At 45.4% G+C, this 27,586-nt stretch overlaps 2 protein-coding genes and 1 long non-coding RNA gene across 11 annotated transcripts in view; 1 reads left to right on the plus strand and 2 right to left on the minus strand.

The window, feature by feature from the left end:
- Positions 1–244: 244 nt before the first annotated feature.
- On the minus strand, positions 245–16,308 carry DSN1 (DSN1 component of MIS12 kinetochore complex). Of its 7 annotated transcripts, none has more exons than XM_081560216.1 (11): positions 16,006–16,308; positions 14,235–14,277; positions 13,678–13,998; positions 11,414–11,487; positions 10,702–10,774; positions 8,736–8,823; positions 5,935–5,994; positions 5,347–5,421; positions 3,385–3,532; positions 2,105–2,192; positions 245–1,294 (listed from the first exon to the last, which is right to left on the minus strand). In XM_081560216.1, the coding sequence occupies exons 2-11, from the start codon at positions 14,260–14,262 to the stop codon at positions 1,191–1,193; spliced, it is 1,059 nt and encodes a 352-aa protein (XP_081416342.1). In that variant the 5' UTR covers positions 14,263–14,277; positions 16,006–16,308; the 3' UTR covers positions 245–1,190. The 7 variants fall into 7 exon arrangements, with proteins under 7 accessions (XP_081416342.1, XP_081416340.1, XP_081416343.1 ...); XM_081560214.1 differs by having other exon boundaries at positions 13,678–14,004; XM_081560217.1 differs by having other exon boundaries at positions 15,990–16,308.
- On the plus strand, positions 15,932–18,898 carry LOC145533202 (uncharacterized). Its single transcript, XR_014073912.1, has 2 exons — positions 15,932–16,570; positions 17,856–18,898. It is a non-coding gene; the product is annotated as an uncharacterized LOC145533202 (long non-coding RNA).
- A 5,358-nt stretch (positions 18,899–24,256) lies between these two features.
- The window catches only part of MTCL2 (microtubule crosslinking factor 2), a 74,067-nt gene continuing 70,737 nt past the window's right edge, over positions 24,257–27,586 (minus strand). For all 3 annotated transcript variants that reach the window (XM_081560158.1, XM_081560159.1, XM_081560157.1), the window contains one exon: positions 24,257–27,180. In XM_081560158.1, the coding sequence (XP_081416284.1) occupies positions 27,028–27,180 (153 nt within the window). In that variant the 3' untranslated portion in view covers positions 24,257–27,027. The remainder of the gene's footprint in view (positions 27,181–27,586) is intronic.

Consider the following 27,586-nt stretch of genomic DNA (forward strand, 5'->3'; position numbering starts at 1 on the left):
CCTGAATGTCACAACAAAGATCAAAGATCTCATGTGCAGCAACTAAGACCTGGCACAGCCAAATTAACTAATAAATCAAAACAATTTTTAAAAAACAATAAGGAACACAGGGCAAAGCTAGGAGATATCACTTCTCACTAACTGGTGCATAGTCCAAGCTTTAAGACTTAAGATAATGACTCGGCATTTAAGTGAAGTGGGTTCTGTTCTATTAGGAGGATCAGAAAATAAGAGACACTGACAATAAATTAGTTGGTGTTTTATTGGTTGTTAACACTGAGGCATATCTCCACGCTACTGTTCACTTCTGGGTCCTGACAAAGAATCCTATTTTCTGCTAAGCCTTCCCCGCGTTTTCATTTTTTTATACAGGAGGACAAGGGAAAGCTTTTAAGAACATGCAATCTTATAATGCAAATTATTAACAAATACGGAGAACAATGAAAAGAGATACTTAACCCCTTCTTGCCATGAATCTAGAACTTAGGATATCAACTCAATATTAAAAGCTAAAGCAGACTATACAGGACTTCCCTGGCAGTCCAATGGTTAGGACTCCACACTTCCACCACAGGCGGCATGGGTTCGATCCCTGGTTGGGGAACTAAGATCTTGCATGCCGCATGGTATAGCACACCCCCCCAAAAAAGCTAAAACACATTACAGACATCAGGGTATAGAGAATGAGTGTTATTATCTTCAATTTGGGAATCTTGTGAGGAGATATATGTATCCATACAATGCAAACAATGCTCACAACTCCTCTACCTAACATCACCTCAAAGTCACAGGAGAAAATCAGTCTCATTCTGCTTACAACCAGAATGACCCTTAAAATGCTTACTGGATTTGGTTCAGAATGACTTCAGGTTGTTTCAAAACCTCAAAAACATCTTCGGAGTAAGAAGATTTCTGATCACAAAGGATATTTCAAAGAATGGGCCATTAGTTCTAAAGGTCATTCCAAAACAAAGTCTCAAGCATTTCGTCCATTCTTGGAAAAACCTTGTATATGACATTCTTTCAAATGCATAAATCCCATTTTAAGAAAACAAATCAGAGTGCTTTACTGTCAGCCAGTTATCTTCAAAGGCAACAGGGCAGATGTCACAGCTCAGCCTGCTGTGCACTGGGGCACTCTTCTGGTTTCTCTCCTCTAGAGCACCTTGTGGCAGAAAAGCTGCATAAGGTCACTGACAAGATTTAGAGCAATATGTGCTAGGTTGTTTCTGTAACTGAAGCTTGAGCAGTTTTCGAGCTGGTGAAGGATCTAACTGTTGAGTGCTTCTCTTCCCTGCAGAGAAAAGGAGCCAAAAAATACATTTCAATTGAATTCAAATACCACTATTGAAAACTTACTGTGTGAATACTGTGCCAGACCCTGAAGGGTACTTGAAGGACAACTTAAGAGGGCATCTGCCCTCAAGGAGATGGCTCTCTGGCAGGAAAGCCAGCTGCAACTACAACCACAATACAATCTGATAGGGACTTCCCCAGTGGTCCAGTGACTAAGAATCTGCGCTCCCACTGCAGGGGGCCCGGTTCAGTCCCTGGTCAGAGAACCAGATCACAAATGCAACTAAGAGTTCACAGCCTGCAACTAAAGATCCCACATGCTTCAACTAAGACCCAGCAGAGCCAAATAAATAGATATTATTTTTTAAAAAAGTAATGTCAGTGTCACTTGGTGGATTCTTGAAGAATGGAAAGAGAAAAAAGGCAATGGATAGGTATTTCTTGTCCTGGATCCACCCAAACAACACAGTTTGTCAGTTTGTAGAGATTTAATTCTCAGTCTACTGTGCTCCTGTGTAAAAATTTCCAGTTAACTTTGAGTACCCACAATAGTAATTGTTATTGTGAGGGGGAAATAAAAGTCACCAGATACAGGCCTTACCCTTGGAGATGACTGTTTGTATCCATACAATGCAAACAATGCTCACAACTCCTTTACCTAAAATCACCCTCAAAGTCACAGGAGAAAATCAGTCTCATTCCCTTTACAATCGGAATGACCCCTAAAATGTCTCGAAGGGCACTGTACATCTGAAGGGCCATTAGATGTGAAACAGTGCAAGCTCTGGTCCCCTTAAGACAGGCTTACCCAGCTGTACCGACACGTCCTGGAGGCACTGGGTGCTTTCGGCCATAAAGGCACGCAGCTGCTTCACGGATCCCTGCAGTTCGTCCATCTGCAGACAACGGACAACTGTGAATCGGAAGGGTGCAACGCACCAGGCAAGCTCCTGCTCAGGAGCTTTGCTTTTGCTGGGCTTTCAAGTGGGAACGCTTGTGCCAGACATTTTGTTTGCCCTTTCACATCCATACTCCACCCCTCTCCACACCGCTCTGCTCCTGAGCAGACTGACCTGCACAACCTCAACAGGAGCCCAGGTCCTCTGGCTTCTGGGTGGGGTTGGCCAAGAGGGAGCCAAGTAGGAGTGAGCTGAATGAGCTCAGGCTATTTTTACCTGGGCCTGCTCCTGGAAGGGTCATCTGGAGTTAGTAGTGCCTCTCAACTGAAGACCATGGCTCTTTCAGAGCAGCTCACTACACAACTCCCTGCCAGGTACCACAGTAACTGTTTCACCCTCCAGCTGAGAAGTAGGAACAGCTCAGCTGCCTCTAAGCCCCAGATCACTTCACTTCACTTTTGAATTCCTGATACCCACATCTTTATACTCAGCCCCTTTGTGAACAGACTCTCCTAACCCTGTATCAAATGCCACCTGCTTCCTGTTCATATTGGGCGACCAAGAAGTTTGTTTGGGTTTTTGTAAGCTCTTATATAACCTGAACAAACTTTTTGGCCAAACTAATACTTGGATTGAGGGACCTCCCTGGTGGCCCAGTAGATAAGACTGTACATCCAATTCATGAGGTGCAGGTTCAATCCCTGGTCAGGGAACTAAGATCCCACATACTGTGCGTAAAGTAAAGTAACAGAAACAAAAAAAGTAAAGTAACAGAAACAAAATAAAGTAAAGTAACAGAAACACAAAAAGTCCAACTTGAGACCTCATGCCATAAGTTCAAGATGGTATTTTGGCAAAAAAAAAAAAAAAAATGGGGTTGACATTCTTCAAATATCCTCATGGCTAACTTCCTCATTTCTTTCAAGTCTTTATTAAAGTGGCACCTAAGAAGGGCCTTCAACCCCTCTATATAGCAAACTGAAGCCCTCCCTGCACATTCTCTTCCTCCACCTGACTTATTAGCATTTATCACCATTTACTTGTTTATTTTTTTTCATTGTCTCTCCATGTTTCCCCAAGGTAGAGTTGAATATACTTATCTAATTACACATATTCTCCAGCTCTTTTAACAAGGATGAGAAGGTATCAAAGCTGGATAACTCAGCCAAAGAAACATGACCCAACTCACCACCAACTCCATACAATCAAAGAGTTTAGTCTGGTTCTGCAGTATCTTCTGGTAGTCAGGTTTTGTATTAAGGACTTCACTCTGGGAAGACCCAACATACATTCTAGGTTCCACTTCAACTTCAGTATTTTTGGTTTCAGCTGATCCTCTAAAAACAAAATAAAACAAAAAAGTTTTCAAATAATTTTACAATCATTTTCTGTGGGAAAATAGCAAAGATTTACCTAGGGAAAATAATTCCTAAAAGACTTTACTAACCTGAATCAATATTCTTCCACCCCACAGTGAGCATAGGCTCTCTTACTAACGGGAGATTCTGAGATAATTATCCAATGTTAATGTTTTTATACCTGACTCCAGGAAATGCTAGAAGGTTAGCTGACTCCATCTAACAGTAAGGTCCATTTACAAAAAGGACTACTCCTGAGGTAAAGCCTGAAGTTAACATCTATGATCTTTTACCAAAAAGATGTTCAGTTCAGTTCAGTCGCTCAGTCGTGTCCGACTCTTTGCGACCCCATGAACCGCAGCACGCCAGGCCTCCCTGTCCATCACCAACCCCCGGAGTTTACCCAAACTCATGTCCATTGAGTCGGTGATGCCATCCAACCATCTCATCCTCTGTCGTCCCCTTCTCCTCCTGCCATCAATCTTTCCCAGCATCAGGGTCTTTTCCAATGAGTCAGCTCTTCGCATCAGGTGGCCAAAGTATTGGACTTTCAGCTTCAAAATCAGTCCTACCAATGAACACTCAGGACTGATCTCCTTTAGGATGGACTGGTTGGATCTTCTTGCAGTCCAAGGGACTCTCAAGAGTCTTCTCCAATACCACAGTTCAAAAGCATCAGTTCTTTGGCGCTCAGCTTTCTTTATACTGCAACTCTCACATCCATACATGACTACTGGAAAAACCATAGCCTTGACTAGATGGACCTTTGTTGACAAAGTAATGTCTCTGCTTTTTAACATTCTGTCTAGGTTGGTCATAAAGCCCACTTCAATTATGTAAAATAACTCAATATAATGGAGAAGTTTATGAAACTGCTGATGACTCTTTAGTCATAACAACCCAATGAGGTAGGTAGTAATATTATCTCATTTTCAAATGAGGAACTTCAGATTAAGTGTGCCCAGGGTCACAGAATTAAGGAGTAGTTAGGATTTGAACAGAGACAGTCTGCTTCCAGAAGCTTTCCTCTTAACTATAAACTATGGCCCGTCAAAAGTGTTTATTCTGAAACTGCCATCTTACGCATTATCTGTCTTCATACATAGAACATTTAAAGGGTGAAGAAAGTAATAAGCATCAGTGCTTGGATTAGGGAACTTTCTCATTCTGTGCTCCTCAAGGTGCCTCTCTACTAAGAGGCCACTTTAACAATTACTATTTTGGCTAACGTTTTATAGTTGTGTTTCTAGCTAAGGTTCTGTTTGGGGAAAAAAGGCTTAAAACCACTGGTTTGGACAGTAAAATGAAACCAAAATCTAGCACTTTCCCATTTTATTATGCCTTCAAGACCCAAAGGTCTTTTCTCTCCTGTAGACCCACTTCCATCACCTCTTTCACCCCTGTGTCTCCATGAGGGCCCTGGCCGTGGTTCTCTCCCACAGTCACAGCTCAAAGGCCATGTGCTCACTGAAGTCCCTTGATACTGTTCCTGGCCCAGCCCCAGGTTGCCAGGTACAGGGCAGAGACATGCCTGTCTCCCCCAGAATGTAGAGCAGCAGTCAAGGGCACAGAACAGAGGCAATTCTGTTCTTTGACCGAAAATAGTGACAACTCTTCCTTCCCAGCCCCCTCACTCTCCATTTTCAGTCACACTGTTCATAAATACTCCACAGAGATCTGACGAGCTGACTGGCCTGTAAGACTGAATTCATCATTCAATTTGTGCTAACAGAACTGAAATCAAATCAAAAGTCACAAGGTAAAACCTTCCTATTTCCTGTCATAGATCTAACCTTGATAAGATCTCTTCAGCCTCTTCCTGGTAGCGCAGCAAGAGCTGATCCCAACTCTGACGTTCTAAAGAAAACCTAGAGAAGCAGGAAAAAATTCAGTTAACTTTTGATCATCTCATTCTGAATCTCTCAGGGCAACCATACATTAGGTGTCTACTCTGGTTCCAAGATGTAAATAAAAAGGTCATAAAAAAGATTAGAAAGCACTACCAAGTCAGAGGATATTAACTTAATCAAATCAAACATGCCTCTTTATATCAAATCCACACCCTTAGTCTCCAGACTCTATTCTATGAAACTGGCCATCAATACAGTCCATAAACCACTCCAGCGTTTTTGCCTGAGAAATCCCATGGTCAGAGGAGCCTGGTGGGCTACAGTCTATGGGGTCAAAAAAGAGTTGGACGTGACTTAGTGACAAAACAACAACAGTACTTAAAATCCCAGTGTGCAGCTTTCTAACTTCCAGTGTGGATACAGCAGTACTGACACACTGAAAAGGTTGTTTACTATTCATTTTTCCTGGGTTTAGTTATTTTCCCCAGACAAATTTAATTTCCCAACAGAAGTTCACTCATTTTCACTTACTTTGTTATATATTCCTTCATCTCGGCCACTGATGTTTCCAGAGCCAAATCTGATACTCTTCTAGAACAGACAGGATTATGAGATTAACAGAAATCTTCCAAAAGTGCTTGCTTTTAGTATTGGATGTCTCACATAATTTTAACAGCAATAAAACATGTTTAGAATTTATCTTTCAACGAATATTTATTCTTGGACTCTAATTCACTTTTGCACTAGGTATTAGCTTTCTCAGTGTATTTGAACCTCTCTTCAAGTATTCCTTTTGTATTTTTCATTGCTTAAAAATTCTGTGACTCTCCACTGGATTCAGAAGAAAAGCCAAAACTCCTTAACCTGGCACTTAAGGTTCTCTGTGTTCTGGCTCTGTCCAGCTCATTAACTTTGATTCCTACTATTACCTTTTATTTATTCTATCCATATAATGCCACTCAGCCTCAAGTATCTGCCGGTTTCAATCTCCAAAGTTTTGTTCACACCATTTTTTTAAATTTAGCCTCTTACCCTCCCACTAATCAAAACCTTAATGGCTTTTTCATACAACTGTCTTGTCTTTGCACTTAAAATTGAAGCTTTCCCACGGAGCTGTGCTGTGTCAGCCCGGCACTCATGCCTTCAGCTCAGTTGTGCAGAGTCGTAGACAGTCAGGAGCTGGAAAGCCCGACTCTGAGAATCGTGGAACTGAGCATTGAGGACTGATCTGGGATGCTCAGTCTTCACTAATAAATATCCCAAATGGCCAATCAAAAAAAAAAAAAAAAAAAAAATTGAAGCTTTCGGTTGGATATGTTCTACTTAAACCAACAGCTTGGTTCAGTAGGGTGATTAATTCTACTGGAAAAGCAGGAGGCATTGAAAATGCCAAAATTTTGCAGATGTACTTGGTAGTCTACCTGGCAAAGGCAAATCAACTGTGTCAACTTTTATGTTTTTCTATCAAAGCCTGTGACAAACAGCCTGTATCACCTCTAGCTGCAATACAGCAGCCTGTGGTTTAAATATACTTCATTAAAAGAGAAGCGAGGTCGAGATAACATAGTTTTCATTTCCTGACTAGCAATGTTAATTCTAAGGATCCATGGAAAGGCAGACCTTTGTGAAGTCAAAAGTGTAAGATCAAGTCACATAATTTGTTGCAGGATGGGGAGAGGGCTCGGTGTTGCCCCTGCTGAAGGACTACCAGTTTTGCAGGGGTTGGGGTGGGGGGAAGAAGGGCAGCAGCAGCAGCTGTAAAATTTCTCTTAATATCCTTGCTGGCCAACAGCTAAACACATGACTTTATCTCCAACTGGCATGGCTAGCAAAACTATGAATGCTTTTCATCTCATCTTCACATATTTGATTCCTTCTCACCATCCAGGTCTTACAGGTCTCAGTGCAAACGTCAAATCATTAGAGGACTTCTCTGAACACTCGAGCTTAAGTTGCCCACTCCCTCAGGTCACTATCATATTAACTGCCCAGTTAAGATTATCACTGAAATCATTCAGATTATATCTGAAGTCATTATTTTCTAAGTATTTGACGGTCTCTCCTACTACAATGAATAAGATCTTTTTTGATTATTTATCACTGTATCTCCAGCTTCCAGAAGAGCATGGTACATAGAAGATGCTGGATAAACATTTGGTGAGTGAATGAACAACTGTCTAATTAAGTCTTATTTCTCCAAAGAAGCCATACGGATTGCCCACAGGCACATGAAGATGCTCAACATCACTATTAGAGAAATGCAAATCAAAACTATAATGAGGGGCTTCCCTGATGTCTCAGTGGTAAAGAATCCTCCTGCCAATGCAGGAAACACTGGTTCAATCCCTGATCCAGGAAGATCCCACATGCCTCAAAGCAACTAAGCCCATGTGCCACAACTACTGAGCCTGTGCTCCAGAGCCTGAGAGCCGAAACTACCAAGCCCACGTACTGCAACTACTGAAGCCTGTGCACCCAGAGCCCATGCTCTGCAACAAGAGCGGCCACCACAACGAGAAGCCCATGTACCGTGACTGAAGAGTAGCCCCTGCTCACTGCAACTAGAGAAAAACTCACGCAGCAACAAAGACCCAGCACAGCCAAACATTAAATAAATAAACAAAATTATATATAAAAACCACAGGGAGGTATCATCTTATTGGCCATCATGAAAAAGTCTACAAAGAATAAATGCTGGACAGTGTGTAGAGAAAATGGAAACCTTCCTAACACTGTTGGTAGAAGTGTCAATTGGTATAGTCACTATGGAAAACAGTATGGAAGTTCCTTAAAAAACTAAAAATAGAGTTACCATACGACCCAGCAACCTAACTCCTGGGCATGTATTCGGAAAAGACAAAAACTAATGCAAAAAGATACATGTACCCCAATGTTCATAGCAGCACTATTTACAATAGCCAAGACATAGAAGCAACCTAAATGTCCATCAACAGATGAACAAACAAAGATGTGAAGTATGTGTACACACACACACAAACACACACGCAGGAATATTACTCAGCCATAAAAAGAAGGAAATAATGCCATTTGCAGCAACACAGATGGACCTAGAGACTATCATACTAACAGATTAAGTCAGACAAAGAAAGACAAATTCCATACATCACTTATTTGCGGGATCTAAAATATGATACAAATGAACTGAAGTACCCACACACACACGCATATATACACACATATAACTGAATCACTTTGATGTACACTAGAAATTAACACAACACTGTAAATCAACCATACTTCAATTTAAAAAATTAAAAAATTAAAAGTCCTAATTCAATTATAATTTTGGAGAGAAAGGGAACTGTTCTTACCCTTCTGAATCTTCAAAACATTTTTGTAGTGTTCCATTACTTTCCAGTCTGTCTGCAAAATGTTTCAGTTCTTCAGAAAGGGAAGATGCTACAGAGAATACAATTATATGTTGTAAAATAAAGAGAATAATACTTTTCAGAGTGAGCTGCTGACAAAGATGTAACTTACATAAGGTAATCTCAGCTCTAGGGTCATCTGTTACATTCTGGCCCTCTCACCCATTCAAAAAAGTGATATAAATATGCAGGAAGATTTTATCTTTTTTCTTTGGGTAGGTACAGATAAAATGTTCAACTCCTCTTTATAAAAGACAGCTCCTCTTTATAACATTTATAATAGTGTTTTTCACACAACTGATGAAGAAGCAGTTTAAAAGATGTGTTAGAAAGATGTATCTGCATTGACAATTCACTCTTTCAAGAGATCTGATCTGCTGGCACTGGGTGAAAAAACATATTACAGAAGTCAGAAATGCTAGCAGCAAATAAAAAAATGATGGGCATAAGGTAAAAACAGGTCTCTGCTTAGACTTAAAAAGAGCTCACAATTAAATTCAGGTGAGGAATGCAAAGGGGAAAAGATATGTTAAATAGCTATCAAAATAACCTGGACATGTCTACCCTAATTATGGTAATAGGGCAGTTCTGATATAAACAGCCTTAACTGGTAAGTAAGTCTGACTTCATGTATTTTCTAGGTCTTTTATTTCTGACCTGGATGATTGTATAATTACACTGTAAGGAGAATAGCTACTTCCTAGAAAGCTGAAAATCAACTCCTGGGGAAGAATATTTGCACCTTAGGTCCACAGACAAAAGCTAATTTCCTTAACACATAAAGAGTGCCTGCAAAACCAATATAAAAGAGGCAATATCTCAATATTAAAAAATGAACAAAGGATATGGACAGACAATACATAGAAAATAAAGTACAAATGGCTCTCCTCTAAAAATATGAAAAATTATCCCCCTCAAAAGAAAAAGAAACACAGATTAAAATCCAAAAAAAGACCTTTAAATAATACCTACTAAATAATTAAAAAATATAAACTTTTAGTTACAGTATACTTATACTAGTTAATTCTAATGTATCTTATTTTTACTTGAATATGTGCTAAAAGGCTTGTATAAAAAAGTATTCATTATCCATTCACTGTAATAACAAAAGACTGAAAACAAACCTAAAAGTCTATCAATAAAGAACTGTTTAAATCATATATGGTACATTTATAAAATAGAGTATCATGTAGCTTGTAAAATGTCAAGACAGCTCTATCAGTGTGATAAAGAACTACCTGCAAGATAAATTAAGATTTAAAAAAACAACAAACAAGATTAAGAACAGTGTGTAGAGAAGATTACTCATTTGATTTTAATGGATAAATGTTTAGAAATACAGTAAATCTGCAGATACCCAAGAAGCTGGTGGCTGTGGTTGCCTCTGGGAGGAGAGGAGCTGAGACTGGGGGTCATGGGGCAAGAGAGGCTTACTTTTAGACCTTCTAAACTTCATAAGCACATATTTGTATCTTTTTTAATGCAGTCCCCCCAAAAAAGGAGGAGGCCTGGTTGTGTAAGGCAGCTGCTGCTGCTAAGTCGCTTCAGTCGTCTCCGACTCTTTGCGACCCTATAGACGGCAGCCCACCAGGCTCCGCTGTCCCTAGGATTCTCCAGGCAAGAATACTGGAGTGGGTTGCCATTTCCTTCTCCAGTGCATGAAAGGGAAAAGTGAAAGTGAAGTCGCTCAGTCGTGTCCGACTCTTAGTGATCCCATGGACTGTAGCCTACCAGGCTCCTCCGTCCATGGGATTTTCCAGGCAAGAGTATTGGAGTGGGGTGCCATTGCCTTCTCCAGTGTAAGGCAGCAGTTCCTGTAAATAAGGACCCTGAGAATGAGGTTTCAACCAACCCTAATAGAAGGTAGAGACCAAGGTCAAGGCTCGAGTGTCTGGTCTTAGCAACTTACCTTTGGCTCTAAAACTTTCAAGACTGAAGCCCTCAGTTCCCCTTAGGAAAGGTTCAAGTTTCTGAACAGAGAACTAAATAAAGAAAAGCATTTTCAGTACAACAACCAAGATTTGCCAGGCCAGTCCTGAATTCATGTAATCTTAGGACATTTAATAAATGTGAGTAAGCATGATTTAATTCTACACCTAAGATTTTTCATATAAACAAAACAAGAAAATAAAAAGGTAAGGAAAAAACTCTTTGTTGCCTAGACTACATGATATGATTTTTGATTCAGGGGAAAAAATGGTCATTTAATTCACACAAATGACTTGCTTATCTAAACTGATACTATCACCAGTTAGTCATATAATTCCAATCTAGAGAGCAGCCAGATCTCAAATGTCTGCTTAAACTTAGATATGACCTCCACCCACCTTAAAGTCTCATCATTTGCTGCTAATGAGCAAAATATACTAGACAGGGGAACTCTCTTAACTGCTCAGTTAGCCACAGCAACATCAATAGGACTGGTAGAGCCTGCTCCAGAGACAAAGCTTCTGGGATTAAATCTGGCTTTCAAATTAATCTCACTAGAGAGAAACACCTTTTATTCTTTACTGATAAATCACACAGTACTGACGTGTCTTTGGGGATGTCACAATAACAGTTAAAAAAAAAAAGGAAAGAAAAAAGAAAATACTCCCAATCCTGAGACTCTCGACTCTCACCTGGAAACTGGAAAGGAGGAGAGAGCTCAGCCGTTTGCTTTCTGTTAGGTCGACACTGACGGATCTGCAGAGCTCTAACATAAAATATTACCACATTCAAAGAGCTGGACACTTAAGACAGTTAGCAAAGTAAAAAAAAACCCTGAAAAATTCCCTCCCTCTTGATGCAGTTCAACTTAAGGTAAGAAAACCCAAGCAGTCTTCTCTAATCTGTCTTCTTACATCTAACTTGTTCAAGATCACCAAGAATAAAATTTACCTATCTGTGCATCCTAAATTTAAAAAGTTAAAACAACCTTTTATGTATTACCTTAAAATCTTGTCTTGCTATATAAAATAGATTAAAAAAAATAATTTAACTTCTCTTTGTGTTTTATATTCACCATTTGAAGAAAGGAGATGGGAATATTTCAGAATTTTTATGATAGCCATTGCAGTGTGCTTTAAATACAGTGTCTAAAGAATCTTCTTATAAACTATGAGTTCCATTTTACAGATGGGGAAACTGAAGCTCAGAGGGGAGATACTTGTTTGAAGCCAGAGACAATAACATTAACAGTAAATTTGTTGAACACAGACTATCTAAAAGGCATTTTATTAAATTCTAACCTTCACCCTCACTTGAGGCAAGTGACTTATCGCTTAACCATTAAACAAAGGTTAGGTGCTGGGCAACTTGCCCAAGGTCACACAGTGCTTCAGCCTGAACGAAACAGGCATTTTACATAACTATGCCACTGAATCCTCAAACAGCTATCAATAAAAGATGGAGACACTGTTTCTCTCAATTATGTCCATTTAAAAACATCAATTCTTATATAGTAAAGGAAATTTGCTTTGAGAATTAGGAGAGATACATTCTTTTAGCCCTCCAGCCTCAGCTGGCTGTTTTTAAGTTCTTTTGTGCCCTCTCTCAATTACTTCTTCTCACTTTTAGCCTCTGCCTATAACCAAAGAAACCTGGGAAGTGGCCGGGAATAACCAGAAAATAACAAATCTTATACGTCACTAATGTTTTACTGCACAGGATTTTAGGTCCACATGCTCTGGAACATAGATGAACGTATAAGGGTAACCTTAGGAAACTGTAATTTCTTGGCACATCTACGGAGGAAGTATACAAGCATAATTGTGGTAGCAATTTTCCGATATGCTACTATATGGCTGTTTTTAGATAGATTTCCTTCTAAACATCAGACCTTCAGGAAGTGAGGTAATAGCTTTAATTATGATAGCTTGCTGCTGCTGCTGCTGCTACGTCACTTCAGTCGTGTCCGACTCTGCGACCCCATAGACGGCAGCCCACCAGGCTCCGCCATCCCTGGGATTCTCCAGGCAAGAATACTGGAGTGGGTTGCCATGTCCTCCTCTAATGCATGAAAGCGAAAAGTGAAAGTGAAGTTGCTCAGTTGTGTCTGACTCTTCGAGACCCCACAGACTGTAGCCTACCAGGCTCCTCTGTCCATGGGATTTTCCAGGCAAGAGTACTGCAGTGGGGTGCCATTGCCTTCTCCTATGATAGCTTAACACAAGCTATATTTCTTTACTATGTGCCAAGCACTGTGTTATGTATCAACTCATTTAATTCTCACACTCTTGTAAAATAGGTATTATTTCACCCCATTTACTGATAAGGACCGTAAAGCAAAGGAGGTTAAGTAAGCTGTTCAAGGTCACACAGCTAGTAAGTTCTTCCTGAAACGTGCTACTTTCCACGTTAAATCTTGTATTTCAGTGCTTCCTGAGATGCTATTATAAATTCACATAAAATCACATTCAAATACAGCATGTCTCAAAACTAGGTTTTTACCCTATATATTTTTATGGGTTCGTCCTTCTGAGATATTTTCAGTTATAAAACCTAAAATCAGGTAGCAACCCATCTACCTTCTATTCTACTTTAGGATACGAGGAAGAAAGCCGAGGAAATCTTTACTTCTAGCCAATGTGAATGCTGAACATTCACTTAGCAAAGGTGAATACTGAACAACTGTCAATCACATTTTCTGTCCATGGTATAGATTACAATGGGTAGCTAATAACATGATATAAACAGCATTGATACTGAATACTTACTAGATGTTTGACATCAGTATTTATAATCTGAGAATACTCCTATAGATGAGGAAACTGAAGCTCAGAGAGGTGAAGTCATCTGTTCAGTCACATAGCTAGGAAGTAGCCAAGTCAAGCCTAACTTTCTGCCATACCTCACTGTCTCTTATCTGAGCTGGAGCTCCAGTCTTACATACATAGCACCCCACCTGTGATGCCCTGATGAAAGGGAGGCAGTGACTTCCGCCGGTTCGTTTCTTTCATACTTGCTCGCCGCCAGGATTGCCTCCTGTCTTGATGACAGGCAGACTGCTCTTGTGGGGACAAATGAAGGGACCTGGATTCAAGTCCTTCCTGGTGGCTGAGACCACCACTTTCCCCTTTTTGGGGGCTACGGCCAAGGTGAATTCGTTCCTTTGAAACACGTTCAGTCATCTCCAGGGAGGCGGACGATTTATTACACATTTCCACAGGGTTGGGATCTGATTCCAGTTGATGATCATGAGTCTTAGATGCCACTGGTTCCTCTTCTAGCACTTGTCATAAAAAAGTCAAAATACAGAATCAAACCCATCACAACTAAGTATCTGTGCAACAAAAGTGGCAAAAGGAAAACATATGCCCCAGGTCATGGAAACACTGAGGAAGCATCTCTGCAAATACACAAATAAGTGATTTCAAATCCACCAAGAGCCAGGGAGGTATTTAGGTAAAGCTCATGAACCTGAACCCAAGGCAAGAAGGTACCGAACTTCACAATACTCACCTTCTACCATCTCCGGTCTAGAAGTCATCCTGAGTGGAGAACCCTGAAATAGGAAAATGAAGTAATCTGTTCTCCACATTTCAGACCCAGTCGTGCTGGGGCTTTACTCCCCCAGAATCCGCCTTGCGCTTTCTCGTCTCTTTGAACCGCCCCTTTTTGCCCCATGAAACTCTACCTGCCTGACAAGGACCAGTCCAACCTCACCTCCACACCTCTTCCATAGAACATCAGCAGGGCTCATCACCTCCTGTTCTGAATTTCTACAGAATTTATCACTAGAAATAATCTTATCTTCCTTAACACATACCTCTCTTAGTTCCCAATTATTTTGTGTTTAATAAGGGCTTAATTGCAAAATTCAATCAATGGCATTATGATCTACATGGTCTTCAAAACATGAACAATCACTTTTCCCTTTACTTATTAATTCTGTAGATTCAAAGCCCTGTCCATTCTACTTCCAACAATCTCTAAAACTCTTCCACATTTCCAGCTATCTATTTAGCTCGGATTTCATAGTTTCTATCCCTCTCCCCCACTTCCAAGAATCGAACAGCCGCTCCACTAGTTTTTCCTACATGCAGCATTGTTCCTCTCCAATCCATTCTTTCTTTATTTTTCTGGCGATGCCGAGCAGCTTGTGGGATCTTAGTCTCCCAGTCAGGGACTGAACTCCCGCCCTTGCAGTGAAAGCTCCGAGTCCCAACTACTGGACTGCTGGGTAATTCCCTCTAATCCATTCTTCAGACAGCAGCAGATTCCTCCAGTGTACTCAACACCTTCCAGAAGCTAGTTCTAACTAGTACCCATTCCTGCTTTCTCCTGCCACTCCCATTCCATGCACCACTTTTTAAAGTTTGTTTCTTTTTTAATTGTGCTGAAATATACACAACATAAAATTTACCATCTTAATCATTTTTAAGTGTACAGTTCAGTGACATTAAGTACATTCACATTGCTGGCTACCATCCCACCATCTACCCAGAAAACTCTTCTCATTTTCCACGCACCACTTCTGAATCTTTGTACACATAGCCTTGTATTATTCGTCCTTCCCAACAGAGCTCAAGTGTGAAGCTTTCATGCCACATCTCTTTGGCAAAGTTGGCAGCTCCACCCCTGGGCCTCCCTGGCATTGGTTGTAAAGTCTGTTTACATGTCTCCCGGGGCCAGACTGTATTCCTAGTGCCTGTCACTGACAAGTAACTGACTGGGAAAGGGCAGGGACATGACCGAGTCCCCCCCTCCACCACCAATAAAAATCCATACGGGATGGGCGCAGTGCTTAGTAAAGAAAAATAAATATATGTGAAGGGACAACGTGGAAAAGATAACAGAATAACGAGGGGTAGCAGGATCAAGGATCTGAATCGTCAGTTACGACTGTATCATTCAGATGAAAGTCTGGTTACTTAACAGCAACAACTGAAACCTTTTAAGCGCTTATTACATGCCAGGACCTGTGTGTATGTAAAAACTGAATGCATTACTGTGCCATTTAATCGTTGCCACAGCTCTGGAAGTACCATCAACAGTTTCACGCTGCAGTTAGCTGAATTGAGATTCAGAGAAGCAAATAAAAACACAAAAACTTGTTAGGCAGCCAGCCTGGAGAAAAGGCGAAATTCGAACCCTGGCCTGTGTGACCCACCCCCACCAAGCTTTCAACCTTCCAACAACAGTGACGTCTAGAGCGCGGGCTCTGCAAACAGGCCCTCAGCGAGAGGCGCCGCCCGCCCCCGGGTCTCCTCTTACCCGAGTCTCCTCTTACCCGGTGTCGGGGGTGACGACAGGCAGGCGGGGTGTGGGCTGAGCCGCTGTGTCCGACCCCAGAGAGGCTGGTGCGGGGGTGAGGGAGGCCTCGTCCGGCAACAGGCCTGCGACTTCCTCACCTCAGAGAGACGCCTGTCCAGCCCAGAGCCTCCGTCTCCGAAACACAAGGCCGCAGGTCACTCTCTCCGCAACGCCGGGTTACCCCTGGACGCACTGCACCAACGCCGTTGCTACTATGGGAGCGCTTCAGTACCTTCCCGCAGCACCAGAGCCGCCCCTTAAACTCCCGCCGGCCAACTACGCATGCGCGGCCGGTGGGCTCCAGGGCTAGCGCAAGCGCACAACGCCGTTTCCTCGAGGCGCATGCGCAAACCGATGTTCGAGCCTCTTGTGGCCCCGCCCGGGTTGTCCAAGTTCTTCCCCGCCCAGTATTGGCCAAGTTACCACCTTCCCAACAATGGCACGCCCAAGGAGTCCCTGACTGGGTACCGTTACCCCATCGTGTTCTTTGCGCCTGACAGGCCCAGAGCCTTTCCAAGATGAGGGAGCAGAGGGCCAGAAAGGTACTTGCCAAAGGAATACATTAGCGAGTGGGCAATGGTGCCCTGTCCGGTCGCTAGGCCACAATCCCTCCCTTTGTCTTAACTCTAAAATTGTGGACCATGACTCTCCCAGGGCAGACTGAGACCACTTTTTCCAGTTTTCCTCTAGCATATTTTCTCTTTTTGTGGCCCCTTCAACACCTGGAAAAGTTCAGGATCTCTCCTTTTACAACCTCACTGCAGACCTGCCCCTCCCCAAATTGCTTGCCACTCTTCTCATCACCCCCATTGCTTCTGCTCCTTTGCTTAAGCGCTTCTCTTGGCCTGAGAAGCCCTTCCCTGATTATTCTTGGCAGAATTCTCCAATTTTAAGCCTCAGTTGAGGATCCAGTGCGCTCAGAGCCTTCTCTGAGGCCCCAGGCTGGAAAGCAGATGCCCTTTCTGTGCTCCCAGGAGCCTAGCCTGTGCCTGGCACACTATCCATTGCTGGTTTGGGGGTTCCTGGATAGCACGCTGCTGCTTCAACACCCAGCATCATGTCATCAGGGTGTCACCTTGCACATGCAGGCCTTTGAGATCTGAAATCTCTTCAAGTGTTGAATCACAAGCAGTCCACAAAAACTGCAAGAAGGGTTAATGAGCCACAGCTGGAATGTGACTGCGGTCATCTTTCTGTAGCAGCTGTGGTCCCTGGAAAAGTTTTCTGGTGGTAGGCAGAAATCTGCCTTCCTGAAATTTCCACCTTGTGGTTCTAGCATCTTGTCTCCCAATAGATGTCTGAAGCAGAGATTTGCTCTTTGTTCCCTGAGTATCACTTTCTGGAACCCAGTTCCTTTTCTTCCCACCCCACTCCTTCAACTATTCACTTGTCAATGTCCCAAGAACAGAACACAGCCAGAACTGGCCATCCTGGGGCACGGCGGGTGAGTATGTTGCCTCATGGAATCCAGACCCAGTACATCCTCTAGGTCCTTTCCCTGCTTTCAGTTCTTCCATGACTCTCTACTGTCCACAGGATGAGGACATTCCTTCCCTCATAAGGCACTGTATGATCTGACCCAGCCTCTTTCATCATTCCCCACACCAGTGATTTCTTTCAGTTCTCTGATCCTGCTCTCCTTTCTACTAGGCTTTCCACATGCTGTTCCCTCCCTGGAACATATTGTCTCCATCTCCTGGCTGCAGCATATCACCATCTCCTTCATCTGGTCAACATCTCAACCTTAGGAATCACTGCAGCCTTTCCTGATCCCTCTGACTCCCTGACCACCCTTTGGCCATTAACATTTGCTTTCCTGTTTTTCAGGTTCATATATTGTTATCCTCGATGCCCAGCACAGGCCTGGCTGTTGTTAGACCCTCAAAAAAGAGATCTGGAATTCCTTGGTGATCTAGTGGTTAGGACTCCACACTCGCACTGCTGAGGGCTGACGTTCAATCCCTGGTCTGAGAACTAACATCCCACAAAAAAAATAATTTTCATGTGGTTGCTGGCTTCCAAGATGGCCCCCAGTGACCTCCACTTTCTGCTGTTCATGCCCTTGTATAGTTCTCTTCCAAAAGGAATAGGGCTAATCTGTATAACTACTGAGATACTGCAGAAATGATAGTGTATGATTTTCAAGGCTTAAGTTATAAAAGACATTGTGACCTCTCCTGCTTTCCCATAGATCACTTGCTCTAAGGGAAGCCAACTGCCATGTTGTGAGGATACTCAAACAGCCCTAGGGAGAGGTCCACATGGGGAGGAACTGAGGCCTCCTGCCCACCCTCACTTGCCAGGCATGAGAAACCCACCTTGGGAATGGATCTTCCAGCCCCATTCATGCCTTCACATGATTGCTGCCTGATTTGACACTTGACTGCACCCTCAGGAGACCCTGAGTCAGAACAACTTAGCTCCTGAATCCCTGACCCATGGCATCTGTGATATAATAAATGTCTGGGGATAATTAATTATACTGTAATAGATAATTAACTCATGTCCTTTTTGTGATAAATATTTGAAAGTCTTTTGTAGAAGTTCAATTCCATTTTTGATGACTCTGCATTTGTTTCTCAGTGGCCTTACCACCCTTCATGGGAGACTCTGAGGTGTCAGCAGTCAGTAGCTGGGAGCCCCTGGTGGCTCCTCGCAAGTGACCCTAGACCAGCCAGCTGACTGTGGCATTCCTAGGGCTCCCTCCTTCCCAGGCAACTGGGTGTGGGGTTGAGTCAAGTTCCAAGTCTGCTGGGGACTGCACCCACATCACGTGAGAAATCAGAGAAGCCAAGTCCATGGAAACTGTTCATATGACATACTTTATTTCCAATCTACAACCATTAAAAACCCTTTGTAAGTTTACACTGTACAGTTATTCTCATGTCTGAAATAAGACACGGGGTGGGGGAAGGAGAGCTGGCGGACTGGACCATGGTTGTCTAGCACCCAATACCTCCTGGGAAGGAGCCTTCTGAAGAAAGGAGTAGGGAGGAGAAAGAGCAGGCAGGAGAGGCAGAGAGTTTGGCCCAAGGATGCCCCTGGTCCCTTCCTTTCCAAGGGCCTTTCCCTGGGGGGACCCCTTGGGCCCATGACTTCAGGGTCCACACCAGGAAACCAGGATGGTCAGGAAGGGGGTTTCACAGTATTGGCGGGGGTTCGGGATGGGGGGCCAGGTTGAGGGACAGCTTTTGGCTTTCTCCCCTCAGTCCCTAGGGGCAGGAGCTGCTTTTTGGCACTGTCTACAAGGTCTCCCTGGAGGTGGGAGAAGGAGGAGGAGGAGCTGGCTGGGGATTTAGGAGTCTTTCTTTGAGGAGCTAAGTTTCTTTCCATTTGAAAAGAAGCCATAAGCCTATGGTGAGATTCCCAAGGGATAAAGGGTCAGGGTCTTTTGTCTCCTGCCCCCCCACCCCAGGATGCCCACCCCCTGCCTGGCTGGCACAACCCTATACAACCTTTAGTAAAACCCAGACAAGTAGGAGAGGTGGGTAGAACTGGAACCAAGCCAGGGGTAGGGAAAGGAAAAATGCCTGCCTTTTCCCAGTCCCCCAGTTTCTGGGAAGGGAACACAGTTGTGTTTTGCTTTGGGTAGGGATGGCCAGGGTTCCCAGCCTCAGAAATCCAGATGAGCTTGATGTTTCCCCCTTGTTCCTGGTCAGGACCAGCCTCAGTCCTTCACCAGGCCACACTATTTGCTGGTTTAGATAGGCAGGTAGTAAGCACTTGTGTATATCAGAATCATTTGGAGGGCTTATTAAACCCCCAGCTTGCTGCCCTCCCCCACCCCCGCCAAAGTTCTAGTTCTGTAGTTCTTGAGTGGGGCCAATACTTTGCATTTCTGTCAAGTTCCCAGGTAATGCTCCGGCTTCTTTGAGAACCTCCAGGCATCTCATCCTCAGCAACCTGGTGCCCTAAGACAGTGCCAGGGAGCTGGGCCACAGCTGCCAAGGCCCTGCCTTAGAGGCACCAAATTGGGAAGCTGCTGGGAATAGACTTGTGGTGAGCCCCCTGTGTGGAGAAGTAAACTAAGGCACAGAGATCAGTGGCGGAGCTGAGAGAGGAGCCAGGATACCAGGGCCCAGTGGAGAGAAGATGGTGATGCAGGACCCCAAAACATGAGGGGTGCCCTGGGGTCCCTAAGGATCATCATCATAAAATCATACAACCAGCCAAACACAGAGAAGTTAGGACAACTGCCCAGACCTGGGCCAGGTCTCCAAAATCCTGGCTGATATTCCTTTTCACAGGAGCAGTTCAAGTGGCATAGAGTGGAGAAAGACAAGATGGTTAGGCCTTGATGACTTTGGCCCTTCAAGTATGCTTAAGGGAAACCAGAGCTCCTTTCCTTACTGCCTGGGGTTCAGGGAGCTGGTAAAGGACAGGAAGGGAGGGGAGCAAGGCTGATAGGGTAGACAAAGGAGGGTCCAAGGAGGGGTGCAGGGAAGGGTGGGGTGGGGAAGCCCTGGGCAAGGGGTCACCTTGTCACCAGTCCCCTTTGGTTCTTGGCTCTGTGGACTTTGCAAACTGCAAATACTACAGAAGGGATAAGGGGTAATGCCAGGGTAGGCTATAGGTTCTGCCACGACAAGCTATTCAGAGGCAGAGAGATCCAGGGGAGGGTAGAGAGGATGGTGGGATGTCAAATGGAAAGGCAGACGGATGGACAGATGGCCAGGGAGAGGAGGGAAGAACCCAAGTCAGGCTTCATCTGCTTTACAAACAAGACTATGCAGGACTGGGCAGGATAGGAGAAGCCAAAATGGGGGTCCCAGTGACCTCCGCCAATTCCCAGTGGATAATGCTGGGGTCCTGTCAGGAGACTGTGGACAGAAGAAAATGGGACTCAAGGGTGGGATGGGGGGTGTCTTTCTGGGCTGGGGGCGGTCACTGGGCCAAGCCCAGCCTGAGGCATCAGGGAAAGGTTCCCCCTTCAGTGTGAGAAAACAAAGTAAAATAGAACCCAGGAAATACAATCAGATCTGAAAGCAAACATCAGGAGTTGGGAGACCACAGACATGGGAGGATGGGGATGTGAGCCTGAGGGGCCAGGAAATCCACAGGAGGCCATTCTGGGAGGGCTGAAGGGGGTAAGTGCTACAAAGAAGGCCAGGGCTCAGAAGAGGAAAACCTGGCCATGGGTCAGGGCCACTGCTGGTGGGAATCAGTCAGAGAAGAGGAGGCAGGAGGAGGGGAGGCTTCGGAGGAAGGTGATAACACAGAGGATGGATGGGTGGTGGGAAGCAAACAGGCTGAGCCCGGAGAGAAAACAGGGTTCAGCCAAGATCAGGGAATGGTAGGTGGGGTCTCACTCACCCCCGGGGATGCAGAACCTTCTGGGAGTCAGGAAACCTGAATTCTGGTCCTGACCCTGCCTCCAGTTTGCTGTGTGACCTTGGGTGAGGAACTCCCTTCTCTGGGCCCAATTCCTCATCCAAAAGAGTGAGGGGTTTGACAAAAAAGGACCAACACTGTATGATTCCACTTAGAATACTTAAAATAGGCAAATTCATAACGACAGAAAGTAGAATAGAGGTTATCAGGGGCCTGAGGGAAGGATGGGAGTTACTGTTCAGTGGGTACAGAGTTTCAGTTTAGGGTGATGAAAAAGTTCTGGAAATGGATAGTCCTGATGGTTGTACCACTGTGTGAATGTATTTAAAGCCACTAAAAGGGCTAAAACAGTAAGTTTTATATTACGTATTTTGGGCCACAGTTTTTTAAAAAGTGAGAAGGTTGGTCCAGTGTATTAGCCTTTCGACTCACTAAGACTAGTGAGGGCACTAGGGGACAATGAGTGTGATCAGACTGCTTTACATCGGTGTAGAACCTTATGTTTTCCCACGTAGACTCACAGGCCCAGTATTGTATTTGGTCCTCAGCACCGCCATGTGAGGTAGGATTTCTTCCACTTTGCAGCTGGAGGAACAGAGGCACAGACAAGCCACATGCTCTGGGGTCAAGGTCATTCAAGTTGGTCGCAGTTTATTATTATTTTTAAAATAGTGACCTGGAAAACATCCTTGCATTTTAGGTTCATACCACAACCGGCTTAGTGGCCTTTGAAGAAAGGATGCATGCTCTAAATTAGCAGAAGAGTTTGCCTCCTGGGGCAAATATTGTCATTTCCCATGACTGGATGATGAGAGTCATGAAAGCTGATGTGCTTCCCTTTTTACCATGGCTGCCAGGAAACTCCAGAGTAAAATTTAATAGCAGGATTATGGGAATCACATCAGATAGACTTAAGTATGTGTGTGTGTGTGTGTGTGTGTGTGTGTGTGCGTGCGCGTGTGCGCGTGCGCGCGCTTAGTTGCTCAGTTCTGTCCAACTCTGCAACCCCATGGACTGTAGTCCTGCAGGCTCCTCTGTCCATGGGATTTTTCATGCAAGAACACTGGAGTGGGTTGCCATTTCCTCCTCCAGGGGGTCTTCCCGACCCAGGGATCGAATGCACATCTCCTGCGTCTCCTGCACTGGCAAGAGAATTCTTTACCCACTGTGCCACCTGGGAAGATAGATTTGGGGAGTGATAATTCCTCTTGCTTTTTGACTTTTTTTTTTTTTTTCTATTGTCTTACTGAACTTTACGATTAAGATTGTAAATTGCCTCCGGTGCTTTCTGGAGATTCTCAGCATAATTAACCCAAATCAGAGCTGGGTTGAGGACCAGGTCCCCTAATTCTCAGCTAAAGGCTCTTCTAAAGATATAACGCCATGGTTATTTGGCTTAAAAAAGATGGCCTAATTGGAGATGGTGAAGGACAGGGAAGCCCGGCATGCTGCAGTCCACAGGGTCACAAAGAGTCGGACACGACTGAGCAACTGAACAACAATGGTCAAGGCTGTGAACATCAATGGTGTGGCACTGGTACTTAGGATCTCTCTGGGAGTTTGTTAGATATGCAGATTCCTGGCCCTCTGGGGTGAGGTGGGGCCCAAGAAGCTGCATTTTGGACATGTCCACAGAGGATTCTGACGCAGAGGGTCCCCACACCACCCTCTGGGACACACAGGTCCAGAGATTCAGGGTAGACTGGTTTTATGTCTGGGTTGGGCAGTGGCATAGTCCGGGTATTCTGCACCCACACAAAGCCCCCAGTGGGGCAGTAGGTTAACACAGCAAGGGACAAGGTTGTACTGAGGGTTCCAGTGGACCTAGGTTCTAGTCTGAACTTGATGGCTTCCTAGTTAGTTGACTCTGGAATGAGACCTGTACCTCAGTTTCCTCATCTGTAAAATGGGAGCACTAAACCCTGTCCTGCCAAGGTTGCCTCCCAGAGTTAGCATGTAGAAGCCTGAAGGAGATGTGGCAGGGGGAGCAATTTCTAAATAGCCATGTGCTCTAGAAGAGGTGTCCAGGGACTTATTATTAATGAAGAGGTGGTGGGATTGGGGGACTGATGGGCCTGGAAGACTGGCAAAGCTGGGGGGGGGCATTCTAGATGGGAGAGGAGAGGGAGGAAGGCCCTGGAAATTGGATGGGCAAGAGAACAGGCCATGTGATGAAACCATGAAAAGTGGATGCAGGCAAGCAGGAGGGAGCCATGTGGCAATCAGGGCACAAGAGGGTCAACTCTTGGACCCTCAACTTGGTCACCTGGGAGAGCAGCTGGTAGAGGAGCATCCCTGGGGAGACGAAGGGAAGGGGCTGTTTTGAGCAAGACCTCTTGGGAGGGGTTTTTAAAATTGGTCAGCCTTTGCTGGGGACAGAATTGGTTGGGGAGAGGGCTGCCAGAGTGACAGGGACTTGAATATTGATACCTCGTGCATGCAGGATCTAGGGGCCATTGACGTGCCAGAATGGTTTGATTTTCATCTCAAATACAGACATCATTGCCCCCAGGAGAATCTGATTTGGCTGTGGGAAGAGGTCAGATGTAAGAAACACAAGATCGTCCAGTTTGGGGTCAGTCATGCCAACTGGTCTTCCATGTCTCCTCAACCAACTGGTGCCAACAAAATGGATCCAAGCCTAGGGGCCTGTAGGGAATTAGGACCCCGGGGTTCCTTGGGACTTTGGCTGAAGAGAACAGAGATAGAAGGAAAGGAGAGGAAAAAGAGGGACAGAGGGCGAGGAAGAGAAGGAAGTTGCTGGGAGTGAAGAGGCAGGAAAGAAGAAAGGGGAAAGGGCAGTGTTCCTTCCTGGGACCCGGTGCTCCTGGGGAGGAGTCCTCACGGTGGGCCAGGCAGTTTGCTGCTTCAGGAATGTTACCAAGACTTAAAAGGCATTTGAAGAAACAAACTAACTTAGAAATTACATTCCAAAAGAGTAGAGAGTTTTTACAAGACAACCCCCCACCCCCAAAAAAGAAAACACAACCAGTTACTAATTAAAATGCTAAAACCCAAATCAAACCAATATTTACACGTAACATTTTCATCCCCATCAAGCCCCATGTCCAGAGGCTTCTGTAGGAACAGTGATGAGTGACCTTGCCCAGTGGCATGCAGGAAGCAGAAACTGGGACTTTACTGAAAACCAAAGTCTGAGGCCTCTGACACTGGCTGAGGGCTGGACGGCCAGATGCTAAGACAATGAGAACGCAAGGATGATTTTGGATGAGAACAATGATGGTAAGGCTGAGCAATCAGCAGGGTCCAGGTCTCATGAGGATTCCTCCCCAAGGATAGAAGTGTAGCCTCCCTGGCCCTCTGCAGCTGGGGAGGTGGCAGAAGGCCTCTGGTGGCTTGTGGCCTGGTGTGAACCCCCTCCCTTGGAGACAGCATTGGAGGGGCCACCCAACCTCTTGGGTGGGAGCACTGGCATCCCAGAGGAGCCTGGCCCTTGCCTCCACTGACCTGCCTGCTCTGCCCACACAGGTCACTATGGTACGAGGAAGTGGCTGGTTGTACTAACGTGACCCCAAAGTTCTGCCGATAGGCAATGGAGATGAAGGTATTTGGGTAACTGGTCCAGGTGCCCCAGAAAGAGCAAGACTGGGGGCTGGTGGGTAGGAGCGCAGAGGAATCTCCTGAGTCCTGGGGGCACATTAGCAAAGCTGCCAGCTTTCAGTCTTTCTGATGGAAAATTCACTGATAAGCCAGTTTATCCTGATGTTTTCATTCTGAGCCCCCAACCAGTTACACGCAGATATGCAGGTATGTGTGCAACCAAAATGGGTTCACTGGTGCCAAGGGGGAGGCCCTCTGCGTTCCCCTGCCCTGTCACCACTGCAGTGAGCCATGCTGCAATCTGTCCGATGGCTCAGACAGCTCACACGCGACAGGGGGAAGGGTGGGCAGTGGGGTTGGGGCTGAGAGACGAGCCTGGAGAGTCCATAAGGCTAAAGGAGAGAGGCTGGTGAAAAGGCTGGAGGCTGGTGAGAACTGAGGCAGGCTGGCAGACACTCTCAGATCCATGTGCAAAGCTGCAACAAACAACATTCTCGAAGTTCAGTCCTGTTTTCCTGCGAGTTCTCACTTAGGGAACTTGGAGAGATCTCCATGCTCTTGATAAAGCCTTAGTAATCTGTGTTGGACTCATTAGAAACCAAAAAAAAAAAAAAAAGGTGTCAGAAGGAGGGAGGAAAATGAGAAGGAAAATGGGAAGTGATTGGGAAGCGGTGCTGCTGGTCCAGCCCTCTGTCCTGTCTGTGAGTATTTACAAACTCATGGCTGGGGGCCAGGCAAGTAGCAGGTGTGAAGCATAAAAGTGGTGCTCTGAGGCCAAAGGGTCAGCAGATTTGTGGGGACTCTGCTGGGGCCCCCTCCAAACCTGAACCAGGAGACCAGAGCTCTCCTGCTGAGTTGCCTTGTCCATAGCGGGGACCCTGCGCCCATCCATTGTGTTAAAGCCTTGCATTGTCCCAGTGGCGAGAGTACATGTCTCAACCTCCAATAAATTACCTTAGGGACTTTGGGGTAAATTAAATTATTAAAATAAAGTAAAACCACCTTAAATATTTATAGTAAGAAAAACTCAAAATAAACAACCTAGGCAAGAAATGTATTTCCAGGCCCCAGTCTATTGCCATGTTCTGGGGCACCGGCCTTGTGGGAGGCTCCTGGGCCTGATCTAGCCAACTGGGAGTCTCTTTTTGGGAACATCTTTGCCCTCCACCAGCTGCAGGATGTAAACACAGTGGAGATGTGGCACCCCTCCAGGGTGCTGGGGAAAGAGCCCCCAGCAATCAAGGCAGTGGGCAATTAGGCATTTATTTATCTGTGCACCAGGTCTTGAGATGGACTCTACCTATGTCTGTCCTCAAGGAGTCTCCTGGGAAGGCTGGGGTCCCCCCAAGTCACCTTGGCAAGAAAGGCAGTTCCAGTGGCTCCCCGACCCTGGGCCCCGCACATTTCTACCTCACGTTCTAGGTCTTGCTGCATCTGAGCTACGGGCAGGGAGATCCAGGGCCCCAGGATTCCAAGCAGATACTTGACCCTGGCTACTGTCCTATCATATCTCCCAGAGCTGCAGCAATCCAAAGCAGCGGGGCCGGGAGGAGGAGGTGGTGAAAGGAAGAGAGGTATGGGGTGACGCCCAGCTCAGCTCCATCAGACACCCTATGTTGAGCCCTAGAGCAAAGCCTGTTCTTCTCATCGGTGTTTCCTCCCCATGAAGAGGGATGTGGTTGGCCGGGAACATCTCTGTGAACATCTGAACATCTCTGTGAGCCCTTTTCCCTGAGGCGCATGGCTGGAAGTGGATCCTTTCCTTGGCTCTTCTGAGAAGTGGGTGTGGGTGGAACCAGGCAAGGCTCTCCCAACTTACGACCCAAGGATCAGCTCCCAACGGATCTCTCTGGAGACGCTTCCAAAGCCCAGTTTTGTTCTTTCTTCCACTCGCTGCCTTCCCCTGGGAAGTCAGAAATCACCACCCAGCAGTCAGCAGGAGACCCCGCTTTACCTGGCTGGGAAAGCGCTTCCATGGCAGAGATGCAGCCCTCCAGGGTGAGAGATGCAGGGAGCTCGCGGGCCTCGAGCGTCTTCTCTTCTCCACTAGTTCCCTTCGGCTGTCCAGGGACGGGGGCTGGTTAAGGTGAGGAGCTCGGCTGCTCTATCACTCGCTGGGTGGGGCTGCCCTCTCCTCCCCACCCCAGCCAGACTCTGAAGGGTGCAGCCTGCACTTGGAAGGAGAGTGGCGGATGGCAGAGCGAGATGGCCGGGCAAAGCAGGAGGTGAGCGACTGGGTGCTGCAGTCACACACTGCATCCTGGGGGGAGAGAGGAAGAAGTCAGGAGGAGGCAGGAGGCACTGACCGCACACCCTGGGACTGGGTGGCCAGCCAGGCAAGGAATTTGGACTCAGCTGTGCCCCGGGACCAGTTCCTAGGAGCTGTAGCCCCTCTTTGAACCAATTTTAAAAACTTATTTTCTCCCATTAGAGCAGTAATGAACGTTCATAAATAAAGCAGTAATGAGTGTTCATAAATAACGTTCCAGGGACTTCCCTGATGGTCCAGTGGTTAAGAATCCACCTTCCAATGCAGGGGATTCGGGTTCGATCCCTGCTCGAGGAACTAAGATCCCATATGCCACGGGGCAACTAAGCCCATGCACTGCAGCTAGAGAGAAGCCCATACAGTGCAACTAGCAAAAGCCTGTGTGCCGCAAAAAAGA

The sequence above is a fragment of the Giraffa tippelskirchi genome, chromosome 13 (genome assembly GCF_054371585.1).
Source record: "Giraffa tippelskirchi isolate mGirTip1 chromosome 13, T2T-mGirTip1v1.2.pri, whole genome shotgun sequence".
In the NCBI taxonomy this organism is placed as follows: Eukaryota; Metazoa; Chordata; class Mammalia; order Artiodactyla; family Giraffidae; genus Giraffa; species Giraffa tippelskirchi.

Coding starts and splice junctions, on each gene's coding strand:
- DSN1 (XM_081560214.1), bottom strand. CDS start 14,262: ATGACTTCTAGACCGGAGATGGTAGAAG. Junction 10,775..11,413: donor TCCTCCTTTCCAGTTTCCAG/GTGAGAGTCGAG, acceptor TTCTTTATTTAG/TTCTCTGTTCAGAAACTTGA. Junction 2,193..3,384: donor TTGATTGTATGGAGTTGGTG/GTGAGTTGGGTC, acceptor CGTTGTCTGCAG/ATGGACGAACTGCAGGGATC.